General features: G+C 42.1%; 2 protein-coding genes across 4 annotated transcripts in view; one reads left to right on the top strand and one right to left on the bottom strand.

The window, feature by feature from the left end:
* Window positions 1-2,529, bottom strand: part of mzt2b (mitotic spindle organizing protein 2B) — an 8,250-nt gene extending 5,721 nt beyond the window's left edge. For 2 of the 3 annotated variants that reach the window (XM_017431177.2, XM_037979638.1), the window contains exons 1-3: window positions 2,403-2,519; window positions 2,040-2,217; window positions 1,801-1,958 (exon numbers count right to left, since the gene is read on the bottom strand). In XM_017431177.2, coding sequence (XP_017286666.1) covers window positions 1,801-1,958; window positions 2,040-2,215 — 334 coding nt within the window. In that variant the 5' untranslated portion in view covers window positions 2,216-2,217; window positions 2,403-2,519. Of the gene's footprint in view, window positions 1-1,800; window positions 1,959-2,039; window positions 2,218-2,402 lie in introns of all 3 variants that reach the window. The other variant, XM_037979637.1, reaches the window with a different exon arrangement.
* Window positions 2,530-4,063: 1,534 nt separating this feature from the next.
* trim23 (tripartite motif containing 23) lies at window positions 4,064-14,272 on the top strand. The gene is made up of 11 exons (XM_017431189.3): window positions 4,064-4,207; window positions 4,821-4,983; window positions 6,073-6,194; window positions 6,281-6,559; window positions 6,641-6,823; window positions 6,910-7,125; window positions 7,243-7,377; window positions 10,784-10,913; window positions 10,999-11,109; window positions 11,796-11,920; window positions 11,998-14,272. The coding sequence occupies exons 1-11, from the start codon at window positions 4,109-4,111 to the stop codon at window positions 12,175-12,177; spliced, it is 1,743 nt and encodes a 580-aa protein (XP_017286678.1). The 5' UTR covers window positions 4,064-4,108; the 3' UTR covers window positions 12,178-14,272.
* Window positions 14,273-14,582: the final 310 nt, after the last annotated feature.

The raw sequence follows: 14,582 nt of genomic DNA, 5'->3' as shown, positions 1-14,582 counted from the left end.
GGTGTTCTGGGCACGTCCCACCGGGAGGAGGCCCAGAGGAAGACCCAGGACACGCTGGAGGGACTATGTTTCTCAGCTGGCCTGGGAACGCCTTGGGATTCCCCCGGAGGAGCTGGCCCAAGTGGCTGGGGAGAGGGAAATCTGGGTCTCCCTGCTTAGGCTGCTACCCCCTCCGACCCGACCCCGGATAAGAGGAAGAAGATGGATGGATCCCATAACTCCTGGGAACTCCTCCACTGAGAAGCAGCTGGCTGAGGCTGTTAGAAAATACAACTGTTCCAGCAAAAACTTATGAAGACAGTCAAATGGCAAAGAAGTCATGGAAGGAGAGAACAGTTATTGTGCAAGGAGGTCGAGACACAGGCGGCTCTCCATAGCTGCGCTGGCCAGGAGGTCGAGACTGGGCAACTTTGACACATTCCCTACATTCACTCATTATCGTGTGCCGTCTGTTAGAAACTCTCACTGAGTATAAAATGAGAACGCCAAAAAGAACGTCTCGCACCTACGTCAGTGAGAACAGATTTCCTCAAGTCCAGCTTTAGCCTGACAGAGTTGTCTCAGTTTGAATAGAAACTGTGACTTCTTGTTGTTTGTGCAGAAGGTTGGCGCTCATGTCTTCACACAGCTGACGAACGATGTCAGTGTCAGTCCATGCGGGGGAGTCAGGTGCACTTTCAAACACCTCCAACTGTGCAGTCTATACATATAAATGTAATAGAATAAATATTCACTAGAATAAATTTTTAAATAAATAAACATAGCCTGTGGGCAAACTTGACAAACAAACATTTGGTTAACACCTACATGTAGTACACTGACTGATGTCAAAGATGATGATGAAATCTTTAACTTCCTGTTATTTGGCATCCAGTATTTATTTGAAATGTTAAAGCACAAGACATAATGATGATAACAACATATAAATGTTGTTACGGTCAGATTTTTCTGTCTTGGAAAACAATCAAAGGGCAGCACTGGAAGGAAAATATTCTTCCATACAGGTAATTTGGAAAACATTCCAGGATTTTTTTTGGACACGTTTAAGCATGATCTGTCAAAAAATGTCTCCCTGATGCTTTCACAGAATATCAGACATAGTTTTTATAAATTGGCACTTAGGATAAAATATGGTAAAAGACGCACAAAACTTTGGTATAATATTGTTTTTGATGCATTTATTTCCAGTCTGGTTCTAGAACCACAAGCACTGACAAACCAAGCAAAGAAAAAGTTTGAGTATATTTTAGCCTAAAGTTCTTAGCTGTATATTGAATGTCTAAGATGTTTCATTTAGACTTTGTTTAAGTTACCTAAAGTTGTATCAATAAAATGCTGGTTTTCAGCAGCTTCTTTATTTATTTTCAGTTAAAAACATCTGGGGCCAGAACAACATGATTCAAGGACTACTTCTTTGGTCTTAAGGTTCTCAATCATAAACTCAAACAAGTGCTGCTAGATAAAACCTTAAACTCAAGGCTTGATGTGGTAAATGAACCAAAAGTGAAAATCATTATCATTTTATGTCCATAAACAAAAATTGCAAAAATAATCTCTTAGAAAATGCAATAGTGGAAAAACTCTGGAAACACTGTTTTCTTTCCATACTCATCCAGACCTGGAAAATACTACAACCAAATTCCGTACATTTCCAGATTGCGTAGGAACCCTACTTTTAAACCTCATCTGTGACAGCAGAGCCTTCACCTGTACTTTTTACATCAGAGTAGTGCCTTTCCAATTTTGGTCTGCAGACTGGAGGACTTTGTTTGTACCAAGTCTGGGACTACACACACTAACCTTTGACCTCCGGAGGTGCTGTGGTCATGCTTGATGTGTGGGAGGCAGCTGAAGACTCCCCGCAGCTTTCAGCGACTCTCTGACCTGCACACATCGCCTTCAGAGTCTGAAAGACTGCCTGAGGAGCCACGTTCATTTTCAGCAGGTCCACTAGGATCCTGTAGGAGAGCAAAAAGGAAATCAGTTCATTTCTTCACGTCACACACCACATCCAGATTTCTGCTCTTTTTTCTGCTCACTTAAAGACCTCCTGATCCACGGTGACGCCTGCAGCCTGCGTCAGTTCAAACAGCTCACTTTCTTCAGCGCTCAGGACTTTCTTCTTCTTTATGGCATATTTCTGCACGTTTGCTGTGACCACCAGGGCAGGGGAGTCAGGAGCGGAGGGCCCCGTTTGCTGCGTTTGCTGAGACATCACTGAAATGAAAGAAAACAAAAAAAATAATTAGTCTGATCCCTGTGAGAGACTGGCGACCTGTCCAGGGTGTACCCCGGGCGTTCGAGGCTGGGATAAACTTATGGTGTAACTCAACCTGCTTTTCAAATATTAGCACAAAAAAACGCAAAACACAAAATATAGAATTATAAATAACAATACTTACAAACAAACTAAATGGCCGTTTTACCAAAATGAGGAATTTTTACCGTTAGAACAGAAAACGCTTACAACCACAACCCCGTCTGCTTGTCAACGAGTCGCACCAAAAACACGTCATCATCCAAAGCCCGTCCGCGCAGAAAGATGGGATATGTAGTCAGAAGCCCTAAAAGACGACTATCTGTAAACTTTACTATTCATAGAGCAATTTAACAGCTCCTACTAAACATAACGTATTGAGACACAAAATCAACTTCATCATCAAAATTAAGATAAAGTTTCTTTGTCCATATATACGTATTACTACAGTTTATGTTGCATGTTTAAGCAGATAAAAACTGAACATAAAAGAACAGCAACAAACAAGAAGACAAGAACCACATACAAGATCGTTTAAAACACCAGTATTGGTAAAATATTAAACAATAGTGACTATTACATGAAGGGACTGAGGAACTGAGGAAAGGCAGTTTCTCTAATGAGGAAACACTAGAAGTACATAAGGTCATAAATACATGGATTCTAAAATCTCAAGATTAATAAAACTAAAACTCTAAAAAAATAGATGGAGGTTAAAAGGAAATAAAAGTTACTGTTGTTGCATTAGAAATATAAAAGTAATAAAAATTGAGTAAAATGAGCAATGAAAAAAAATCTATTTTAATTATAACTCAATTAAGAAGCAAACTAAAAGATAAAATTATTACGACTTACTAAAAGTTGTTAATAAATATTTGAAATAAAAGCCAGACTGAACAGCAACACTGTCTGCTGATCTCAAGTCCTCAGGCTGTTCCACAGCAGCATGTCTCACTGTGGCGACATTAATCAAAAAGGACCTGAGGGATCTGGAGGGCTCAGAAGGCAAAAGTAAGTCTAAGACTGAGACCATAAACAGCCTTAAAAACCAATTTGAAAAACAACAACAAACAAAGCAACTAAAAATCAAATCTAAGATGCACAGCAAGCCAATACAGAGACTTTAGAATATGTAAGTGAGCTCTCTTTCTGTCTTTGTCAACATTCGTGCAGCTGAGTTGTTAAGAAGCTGCAGCTGAGATATACTCTTCTATATCCTAAGTGTAGAAGAGTATAGCTTCTTTATTTAGCGTTATACTCTCCTTAGGAAGACCAGAGAGCAAGTTCACTGGTCCAGGTCCCCAAAGAATCAGTGGCCTTCTGAGCTTTAATTACAAAATATTTCAGAAAAAAATTAAGGGACGTGAACAAAATGTTTAATATTATGTAAAAAATAATGTAAATCATCAAAGTTACAAGTTTTATTAAAGATAATGTAAAGAACAATAAGGAGTTAAATAAATAACAAATGTTGTGTCCTTACTGAAGTTAGCAGTGCAGCATGTTGGACATGTCACAATCACATGTAGCTAATCAAATAAATAAATATGTTTTATATGTTTATATGTTCATGATGATTGAGTGTTTTTGATGAGGATACCATAGGTGCTTTGTAGTGATACTCCATAATTATAAAATTCTATGACATAATTTTGAGATAGCGTCTTGTGATTAATAAAGTAAAGTAGTTATCTTATGGTTACAAATTATAAATTTGAAAAGAAAAAATATGTCAACACACGAAACAAGAAAAAAAGAGATTTTTGGATACTAGCAGGAGCAAACGAAGGCGGAAGTAGTTGGGGGGCTGTCCTCTTGCGCCTGCGCTGTTCTCCGCTCTGTCGTCCGAGAATGGCCGCTGCAGCAGTAGGAATAAACAAGCAGGGCGCAGTAGCGACGATGGAGCCCTGTCTCCGGCACGGGCGGGGAGCCAATGGAAACACCGTGAAGGTTGTAATAATGTCATGTAAATTAACCGGTGGACCGTGATGGCTGTAAATATGTTCTTTGGCTTGTTTTGATGAATGCCTACCGCAGGTTCAGGCTCACCTTTTGTAAGCTAAGCCTGCTGCGTTGGCGTTGGTGGTGGCACTTTATGCAAAATCTAGATTTCATAAGAATTATATGGACATGTTGTCCTATTGAAACTTCATTTTTTTTATTTTACAAAACGTTTTTTCTAATTAAGAAAATGCATGATGCTAAAATGTGTGCCTACAGCATGCTAATAGCTGGTATTCCCGAGGCTAGTTGAAGTCTGCACTAGTTTTGGATCACAGCAACTGTGTGGAAGTAAAGCTCAGCAATCAAAAGTCAGTGTGCTGTGAAAGTGAGAGGTAGACACGGCTTGCTGTATTTCTTTAACTTTAAGATGACAGAAAACAAAAAGGTGAAGTAGTCAAGGTGACTGAGATCTGCACTGACTCTGATCAAATTTCCTTTTCGTCATATTTTCTGTCCCTGCAGAGCATCTCATTTGCATCATATCAACATGATCCAAACCCCTTGGATCTGTGACATCCTGTTGTTTGGTCAGATAATCAGATTGTGCTGTCACTTTCAGGTGCTGGAGTGTGGCGTGTGTGAAGATGTCTTCTCCCTCCAAGGAGACAAGGTCCCTCGCCTCCTGCTCTGCGGACACACGGTGTGCCACGACTGTCTCACCCGGTTGCCCCTCCATGGCAGAGCGGTCCGCTGCCCCTTTGACAGACAGGTCACCGAGCTGGGTTAGTGGAGGAGGTTAAAACGTGATTACAAGGGTGGAACTTAATAATATCCACTTTATCAGAAAATCAAAGTTCTGACACTGACTTTCTAATGATGCAGAATACTAAAAATAGACATAAGAAATGGAATTTAATGGTGCCAGCATTGAAGCACCCTCATTAGTATCCTGGTAAAATTTTAGTTGTGTACCCTGTTGCACTGTTTTGAAATAAAACATGCAAATTACACACCGAACCGTGAACTGTGGCTCAATCAGGAATAGTATGCTTCATTGACATTTTCCTCCAAAACTGGATCATCTTTGGGGTTTTGGCGAAACAGATGAGAAAGCGAGCTCTCTTGGGAGCTCTGTGGCTCAGACAGACTTCACAGTTGAAACATCATTCAAAGTTTAAACGGGTCACAGGAAAGTGGAGTTTACATGTTTGAACTGGCACTTTGATATCTTATGGTCTTTGTTTTTAAAGGAATGGAAGTGATCTCATTGTTCTTTTTGAGATCTGCTTCATGATACTTGCTCTATTTTTGTCTTTTTATGTTACTTTTAGATTTAGGCTACTGTTCATGTACTTGTAAATGGCTTGGACTTGTATAGCGCTTTATCTAGTCCAAAGACCCCAAAGGGCTTTACACTACAATCATCCACCCATTCATCCACTGATGGCAGTAAGCTACATCGTAGCCACAGCTGCCCTGGGGCGGGCTGACAGAAGTGAGGCTGCCATCACACCGACACCACCGAGCCCTCTGACCACCACCAGTAGGCAAAGCAGGTGAAGTGTCTTACCCAAGGACACAACGGCTGAGACTGACGGAGCGGGGGTTCAAACCAGCAACCTCCGGTTACAGGACGAACCCCTACCTCCTGAGCCTCTGCCACCCCCTTGTAGATATTATTTTACTATTTTAAGCTTTTAGTGAGCCTTTTGCTACTTTTAGCTCTAACAACTCAGTTTCTTCAACATATTTCAGCTCTCACTCAGTGCTTAGCATTCACACTGCATTTTCACAGACAACCTCATTTATGTAGTCTTTTTTTTGTCTTTTTGTTGAAAAGTGGAAATAAAACACATTTCCTTTCTGCTCAGGGGACTCTGGAGTTTGGGGCCTGAAGAAGAACTTTGCTCTGCTTGAACTCTTGGAGCGACTCCAGAATGGAGCCACCAACCAATCAGGAATGGCTGATGATGCCCTGAAAGGCATGGGAGAAGTAAGACAACGTTTGCAGAGTCTTCCAAAGTCAAGTCATGTTTACAGCTGCTGCTGCTGGTAAACACACCTTTCCTTTGTTGTCAGTGTATAATTCGATGTGACGAGGACGAGAGCCACACAGCGTCCATGTACTGCACCGTGTGTGCCACCCACCTGTGTGCTGAGTGCTCTCAGCTCACACATTCCACCCGCACGCTGGCCAAGCACCGCCGGGTGCCTCTGGCTGATAAACCTCATGAAAAGATGCTCTGCCCTCAGCACCAGGTCCATGCCATTGAGTTTGTCTGTCTGGAGGAAGCCTGTCAGTCTGGACCTCTCATGTGCTGTGTGTGTAAGGAATACGGCAAGCACCAGGGACATAAGGTAGGGCAAAAACTATTTTCAGCTGGGAACCTTTGTGAACCCTTCTAATCTAAGGTAATCGTGCACTGCCTTTCTTTTTAGCATGCTCTTCTTGAGACTGAAGCGAATCAGATCCGTGCATCCATCCTGGACATGGCACACTGCATCCGAACTTTTACAGATGAGGTGTCTGAGTACTCAAGGAAGCTTGTGGGCATTGTGCAACAAATTGAGGGCGGCGAGCAGATCGTAGAGGATGGAGTAGGCATGGCACACACCGAACACGTAAGATAAATCCCAGGAATTTCTTTTTACACCTGAATGGTGGAACATTCCGTCTGGTTTTAACCCGTTTTTTGTGTGTTCATCAGGTCCCTGGCACAGCAGAGAGCGCTCGCTCCTGTGTCCGAGCGTACTTTGCTGACCTCCACGAGACCCTGTGTCGGCAGGAGGAGATGGCACTGAGTGTGGTGGACGCTCACGTCAGGGAAAGGCTGATCTGGCTGCGGCAGCAGCAGGAGGACATGACCATCATGCTGTCTCAGGTCTCCACTGCCTGCCTGCACTGTGAGAAGACTCTTCAACAGGTCTGACACTGAAAAGTGCACACAAAAAACACAACCTGAGGGTTTTTTTTTACTTTTAAGCCAAGTATTAATATTCACGTTAATGTGCATGTAATGTGTTGATCTGTCCTGGTGTAGGATGACTGCAGAGTTGTGCTGGCGAAGCAGGAGATCAACTGTTTGCTGGAGACTCTTCAGAAGCAGCAGCACCAGTTCACTGAGCTGGCAGATCACATTCAGCTGGATGCTGGCATCCCCGTCACCTTCACTAAGGTATGCATGGTCTGCACTCCCAGTTAGGCCTGCTGGATCATGGAGGAAAATCCTAATCAGGATTCAGTATTCGAATCACAGTTATTGAAACCGAGTATTTGTTGAGTTTGAAAATGTTGTATTTATTAAAATGATTCCTGGGCCGCTATGAGATTTTGATAGATTGATAACCTTGAGCAAAAATACCACAGCTTCATGATATTATGGTATTAAAACAAGCATGAACAATCGATCTGCACATGGATCCTGCTCCTTCCTGTTCATTGACCAATAGGAGAGGAGCTGGACCAAGAAGGCAGCCTCCTCATTTGCATAATGAGGCAGAAATGCAAACGGGAAAGTAAGAAGAGGAGATGAGGAAACATCAAAAGAACAAATGCTTGTATATGGAAAATGCAAAACAAAACAGAAACATTACTTCACCAAAACATGTGCAAGGAGAAAGAAAAAGAAAAAAATATATATTTCTGCTTCTATTTTTCATTATGTCAGTTTCAGTCCTCCATAAGTGCTGGGCAACCTCATTTTACTAACAGAGTAACAAAAGCTGACTTCCAGACTAATGGAATTTCTTTAATTTGGAGTAAAATATTAAAAAGAATTGTAGGAGGCCAGTTTCAGAAGATGGAGCTCTATGAAGTTTCTGGCATCTGATGCTTTGAGGGCCGTATGCATTTGCTGCACATTAAAAGAAACAAAATTCAAAGTGTCTCCAGAAAACACTGAAGGATCTGTGCTGAAGGTCACAGGGTCAAATAAAGAATGCTTGTTAAAACAATTTAAGACCTTAATTCTATCACAGACTGAGACCCAGTCCCAGCATCTAATGCCACACCTGTGAGGTGGAGGAATTATTAGGAGAAGTGCTCCCTAAACAGATTTACACAAATTTGTGAACAGTATTTGAAATAAAAAGGTACACAGAAAAAGTCTTGGATCTTTGAGTTCAGCTTGTAAAAATGGGAGCAAAAGCAAAAGTTTATATTTTTGTTCTAAGGATTAGAACATTTGTAATCCACCGGACAGACTTTGAAATTAACAAAGAACATAAATGTTGGTGTTGATTCTCAGTCATCCAGGATGTGGTAAATCCAAAACTAAAGGTAAAAAAAAACCCAGAACAACTGGACTTCTATTCTGTAGCTGAAGACGTTTTAATTGATAAATTCAAAGAGCAGAGAGGGAGTCCAAGCTTTTAAAGCTGAGATGTGTTGTAAGATTACACCCACTCTCCTCGCAGTAGAGGCTCATTAGGGTCTTTGTTTGCCTGACTCACAAGTAGACCACTTTGTTCACTTGAATGAAGGTTTTGACTGGGCATCAAGCTTAATGTTTCATTGTAGGTTTTTGAAAGATGAAATCTCAGACAGCAGATTGACTCTTTTGAACCGTTCTTTGAAAGGAACAAACCTGCACGATCTGGATCCCTTCAGAGAGACATAAATCTCATCTTTAGCTTAAACCTTAGTGAAAGTCTTATTTTGGAACACCTTATTCGTGACTCTGTAGATCACGGGTCAAACTCCTTCCTCGGGGCCGTTCTCCTGCATGGTTTAGATGTGTTCTTGCTTTAAATGGATGACTTGTTGCCGTGCTCCTGGAGAACCTGATGATTTGGTGAGGAGGTGATTAAACCATTTGAATCAGGTGTGTTGGAGCAGGAAACCCTAGAACCTCCTGGACAGCGGCCCTCGAGGCCTGGAGTCTGACACCCCTGCAGTAGATCAAGCCGATCATGTTTCCCATTCGTACCCTCTCATTTTGGAAAAGGACCCATGCCTTTGTGTTCTGCAGAGATCATATATATAATTATTGTATTTATATGGTAGTTTTAAATCCTATACTATATACAATACATAGTTTAAAAAACCCCTGCAAATATTCAATACTTCTGGCATTTACATCTAAAATCCTAGGTGCACTTCTCCATTGCGTCTCGCGGGGAGCTGGTGTCTGTCCCCATCAGTCACTGTGAGAGACGGGGGACACCCTGGACAGGTCACAAGCAAATAAGCAAACAAATAAATCAAATTTTTATTTGAATACAATAATCCCATGAAACTGGTGTTTTTGCTGAAACACCAGACTGGCTCATGTCTAACTGAGAAATATTTCACCTAAACAGCTGTAGGTGTTCTTATTTTTTTAAGCAGAATATCTTATTCCACACAAGAAGTCTGTAATAAAGTCATGATTCACTTCTCCTGACGTGTTTTCATGAGGATGGGTGTGTTGAAATGATCACAGGGGCGGCTGTGGCTCAGTGGTTCGAGCAGTTGGAGGTTTGATTCCTGGCAGCAGTCACACGTCCAAGTTTCCCTTGGCAAGACACTGACCCCCTCACTGCCTCTGATGTGTGTATGAATGTGATGTAATGTCCTTTTTGAGCCGCTGAGTTCTCTGTTCACACGTGAATGATCTCCTGGAAACGTTATAAGTTTTCTGATGTTGATCGTACAGAAGGTTACATGTTCACATGGTAACGCTGGGATCAGGATTGCTGTTTCGACAAGACAGCAAAAAACGTTTCACCCGGCGTAGTTCCCATGCCAGGCCACTAGCTGGCGCTGTGGTTTCACTTTTAGGTAAATTGTGGCTTCTCATGAAGTGATGCTGGGAGTTTCCAAAAGCTTTCACTCTGAGACATGATTTGAAACCTTTGGTGTCAGAGAACTCTAAACTTGTCCCTAGGTGTGAGTGAGAGTGTGAATGGTTGTTTGTCTCGTTTGTCTGCATGTGTCCCTGTGATGGACCTGCGACCTGTCCAGCATGTCCCCTGCCTGGGGGACAGGCACCAGCTCCCTGTGACCCGGAATGGAGAAGCAGGTTAAAAAATGGATGGATGGATGGATAGATGGGTGGATGGGTGGGTGGATGGATGGGTGGATGGGTGGATGGATGGATGGATGGATGGATGGATAGATGGGTGGATGGATGGGTGGATGGATGGGTGGATGGGTGGGTGGATGGGTGGATGGGTGGATGGATGGGTGGATGGATGGATGGGTGGATGGATGGATGGGTGGATGGATGGATGGATGGGTGGATGGATGGATGGATGGGTGGTATCAGAGAATCCAATCCCTGTTGATGTGTCGACAAATGGCCAAAATGTAACAGAATTGTTCCAGTTTCACGTAAACTCTGCGCCGTGTGAACTGGGCCCAGACACAGGTCCAGTTCCTTTCCTCCTGCTCGTCCCACATCATCAGAGAGGGGCTGCAGCTGTCGCCTGCTGCAGCCCATTCAGGTGGCAAAACAAGAAGAGAGCACGCTGGCAAAACTCAATACTGCTAAATATTTTCAAGGTTAAGAAGATTTTGTAAAAAAACAAAAGGTTTACAAACAAACAAAGAAAAACAGAAGTTTATTTGACCAAACCGTTGAAAATGTGTCTCATTTTTAGGACAACAGAGTCCACATTGGTCCGAAGATGGAGATTCGTGTTGTGACTCTCGGGCTTGATGGAGCAGGAAAAACCACCATCCTGTTCAAGTTAAAGCAAGACGAGTTCATGCAGCCCATCCCAACTATAGGTGAAGGCTCTTCATAGTACTGTGTCCGTTTCACACACTTCCCTCTGAATACTGTTCTAAATACTGGTTCTCATTCCGTCCCAAGGATTCAACGTGGAGACAGTTGAATATAAGAATTTAAAATTCACAATCTGGGATGTTGGTGGGAAGCACAAGCTCAGGCCCCTCTGGAAACACTATTATCTGAATACTCAAGGTATGTTCTGGTCCTCAGATGTGTGGGTTTTTGTTTTGTTTTGTTTTTCTTTAGTTGTTCAAGTGATACAGTAACATGTCCGGATGTCCTGGGATTCATATTTGAGACAGAGCTCATGATAGCCCACTTTATTTGGCTGCTTTTTGTTTTTTATGAGGAAACAAACATTGGCAATCAGTTCTGGGTTGACATGTGCTGTTTGGGCTGAACTTTTATCTCTGAGAGAAAATGCAGCAGGTTTGAAATGCAATGAAACAACAAAAGCTTCAAGCAGGGATGAACAGCCCTCTTCCTGCAATGAGCACCGCCACCCCTTCACAAAATATCCTCTAAATCTGTAAATGGAAAGCCTGCAATAAGCAAAAATGGCTTCAAAATAGGAACTTTGATTTGTCATTTTAATATATGTGGTAGTAACTGACAGTTAATGTCACATCTTGCAGTGTTACATGAAATTGGATGTAATGTTATTTTCCACGGCTACAATTAAACAATAAGTTATCTTAGTGAGAAACTTTGGCAGGTGTAAAGATTGCTAGGCCTTAATTTTACCTTTTTTTTGATAAATTACGGCTTTCTTCCCAGAGGGTGCTGAGCTGAATACTGTCATCTGTTTTTATTTGGATCCTTCAGTCTAAGCCATACTTTATTCATTTGAATGTAACTAAAGTGCTTTGTGTGTGCAGCGGTGGTGTTTGTGATTGACAGCTGCCACAGGGACAGACTCATGGAGGCGCACAGCGAGTTAGCCAAACTATTGACAGAGAAGGAGCTGCGAGATGCTCTGCTGCTGATCTTTGCAAACAAGCAGGTCTGTGGACAAATCAGTGATTCAAACTAAACCCTGAAACAATCCGTCACTCTGCGTGTTGTCGTGCTGCTGTGCAGGATGTTCCCGGCGCTGTGTCTGTGGAGGAGATGACGGAGCTGCTGAGCCTGCACAAGCTGTGCTGCGGGAGGAGCTGGCACATCCAGGGCTGTGATGCTCGGAGTGGGATGGGTCTCCACGAGGGGCTGGACTGGCTCTCCAGACAGCTGGTGGCTGCTGGGGTCCTGGATGTGGCCTAAAGATGGCTCTTCCTGCTTCTGCACATACTGACTTCCCTCTACCTACAAACTTAAAGGATGCAGTTTAAAGCTCGACTCTTTCATCTTTGTGGGCAAAGAGTCGTAAATACTTCCTCTGGTTACATCACACTGAAATATCTGTAAGCCTGTCCTGTTGAAGCCCTTCTGACCTCACAGAAATAAACTCAGACTTTGCCCTTAAACCTGAATTAAGATTACAAACTCCCAAAAAGTCACACACTTACTTATGCCTCGCAAAAGTTCATATTTTATTGTAAAATTCATGGTTTGTTGCCTTATAAGTAAGATTTCACTAGATTTTTCATTTGATTAAAGTTAATTCTACAAAAATATTTCAGATTAATGAAGTTAAATAAGAGAAAATAAAAATGTGTGTCCCCACATTTTGTATGAGTTCCAGCACCAAGTCTCCATGATCTCTGTCCGTCTAACCTGGTCTTTTTGTCCTGTCCTCATGGCCAAATCATGGTTGGATGGTGCTGCCTGTGAACAACCAGAGCTTCTCAGTTGGACTGAGTTCTTTGACCGGCCCGTTCCAGGAGAGCTGCTTCAGCTCACCGTCCTGCAGGAAGGTGGACTTCTGCTCCAGTTTCAAAGCTCAGGAAGATTCCATCCATCTTTCCTTTAACTCTGAACAGTTTCCCAGCATGATGCTGCCACCACCATGCTTCCCTGTAGGGATGGTAGATTATGTTTGGTCTCATCTGACCACGACTTCCAGCTTCTTTCCTTTTTCCATGAAGCTGAGCTGTGTGCAGCTGCTGGTGGTTCTGTGGACAGATCCTCTCATCTCCCAGCTTAATGCCCCCCCTCTCTGTTGTTTCCTTATAATTGATTTCATGGAGCTCTGTGGGGCGTTCAGGGTTCTGGGGTATTTTCTTATAAGCAAACCCTGATCTGAACTTCTCCAGAACTTTGTGACCAACCTGTGTGGAGAGTTCCTTGGTCTTCATGATTGATGGTATCCTGCAGTACTTGGAGGTGTTGATTGTGGACATATACTGAGGAGCTGATTGAACTCATTCTGGAGTTGAATACATATGCAGGTTTATAGATTATTATTTAAAACATTTAACTTCATTAATCTGAATTCTTTTTATAGATTTGTTGTTTTTAATCAAATATAAAATCCAAATAAATTCCTGGTTGTAAAGCAACAAAATAGAAAGGTTCCAGAAAGATGAATACTTTTGGAAGGCACTGCACCAGGTACCTGGCACCAGGTACCTGGTCTAACAGTGCTTGGCCTCCTCTCCGTGTCGCTCCTGTATTGCTCTGCGTCTGTTTCATCCTAAATGCTCTTTTAGTGCCCCGACAGTGTGGATTGTATTTTCTCACATTTGATATTTAGATCCCTTCCATGTGACAGTAAATTCACAGTGCTCCACATTGAGTGTCATATAATTTTTTTCGTTTGATTCATTAAGCTTCAGATTGTCCAGAGAAATGTCATTTAATAATCCAGATTAGGCTCTACAGGACAGACATGGTGTGAATGAATCCCAGGACTTCAGATGTTGCCTTGTCTTCTAATGTAAGCTTTAGCAGCAGATGTGTTATTGGCTCTTTAAGTTCTGTGTGCTTGTTTTAATTTTTATCTTTTTAAGTAAGTGAACCTATTTAATATCCCAGCTGCGCCTGAAGGGGGCGCACTGTCAGCGTTTCTGTTCTGTTACGAAGTGAACCGTTTACTGAACTTCTTCTTCAGCAGGTACTTAGACATTTCTGTGGCAGGATTAGTTTTTAATGTGCCATTTCTGCCTCCGTTTTGTGGCGCATCTTGCATGCAGAGTTCATCAAACACTTAATCTGCTAAATCACCAACAGCAAACAAACATTTACTGTTACCTGGTGTGTATTAATCTCACTACAAGAAAAGTCCTGTGAAAGTACTTTTATGTATTCAGAGTGCAGAACAATGGTACAGCTTGAATTAGTTTGCAGTAACAATGTAATGTGAAACTAAACCTAACACTGTCATCATTTGAGTTGGATTTTTATTCATTGCTATGTAATGTTGACTATTTGTATGTATGTATAAATACTCCAAATAAAAGTGCATGTGTGAAAAGCCCTTCCACATTGTTTGTGACACAACTGGTCGATTTAGTGAATCAAAGAAGCACAGCAGCATTGAAACCTTTGTTACACGTGGACTTTTCTACAGTCTGATGTGATGGTGTAAAATAAACTGTTTCACTTCACCTGTATGAATGAACGTTTCTTCTTTTCTGCACAGGATAATTATCCGTAACCTGTTCTCATAGAGGGACACTGGTTTCCCTGCATCACATTTTGTTCTCTAAGACCTGCTGTCTGTCAGGAGGGGGTTTGCTTTCACCTTTTAATTGTGTGAATGCTGACTCAGCGTTTTCCTGTTTATA

Source organism: Kryptolebias marmoratus, linkage group LG14, assembly GCF_001649575.2.
Source record: "Kryptolebias marmoratus isolate JLee-2015 linkage group LG14, ASM164957v2, whole genome shotgun sequence".
Taxonomy (NCBI): domain Eukaryota; kingdom Metazoa; phylum Chordata; class Actinopteri; order Cyprinodontiformes; family Rivulidae; genus Kryptolebias; species Kryptolebias marmoratus.
Note: the sequence above shows the minus strand (reverse complement) of the source record. Positions and strands in the feature narration are given on the sequence as shown.

Excerpts from the sequence above, each read along its gene's own strand:
- trim23 (XM_017431189.3), top strand. The coding sequence starts at position 4,109 with ATGGCCGCTGCAGCAGTAGGAATAAACAAGCAGGGCGCAGTAGCGACG. Across the intron at positions 6,824-6,909 it reads GCATGGCACACACCGAACAC|GTCCCTGGCACAGCAGAGAG; the intron begins GTAAGATAAATC and ends TGTGTTCATCAG. Across the intron at positions 7,378-10,783 it reads TCCCCGTCACCTTCACTAAG|GACAACAGAGTCCACATTGG; the intron begins GTATGCATGGTC and ends TCTCATTTTTAG.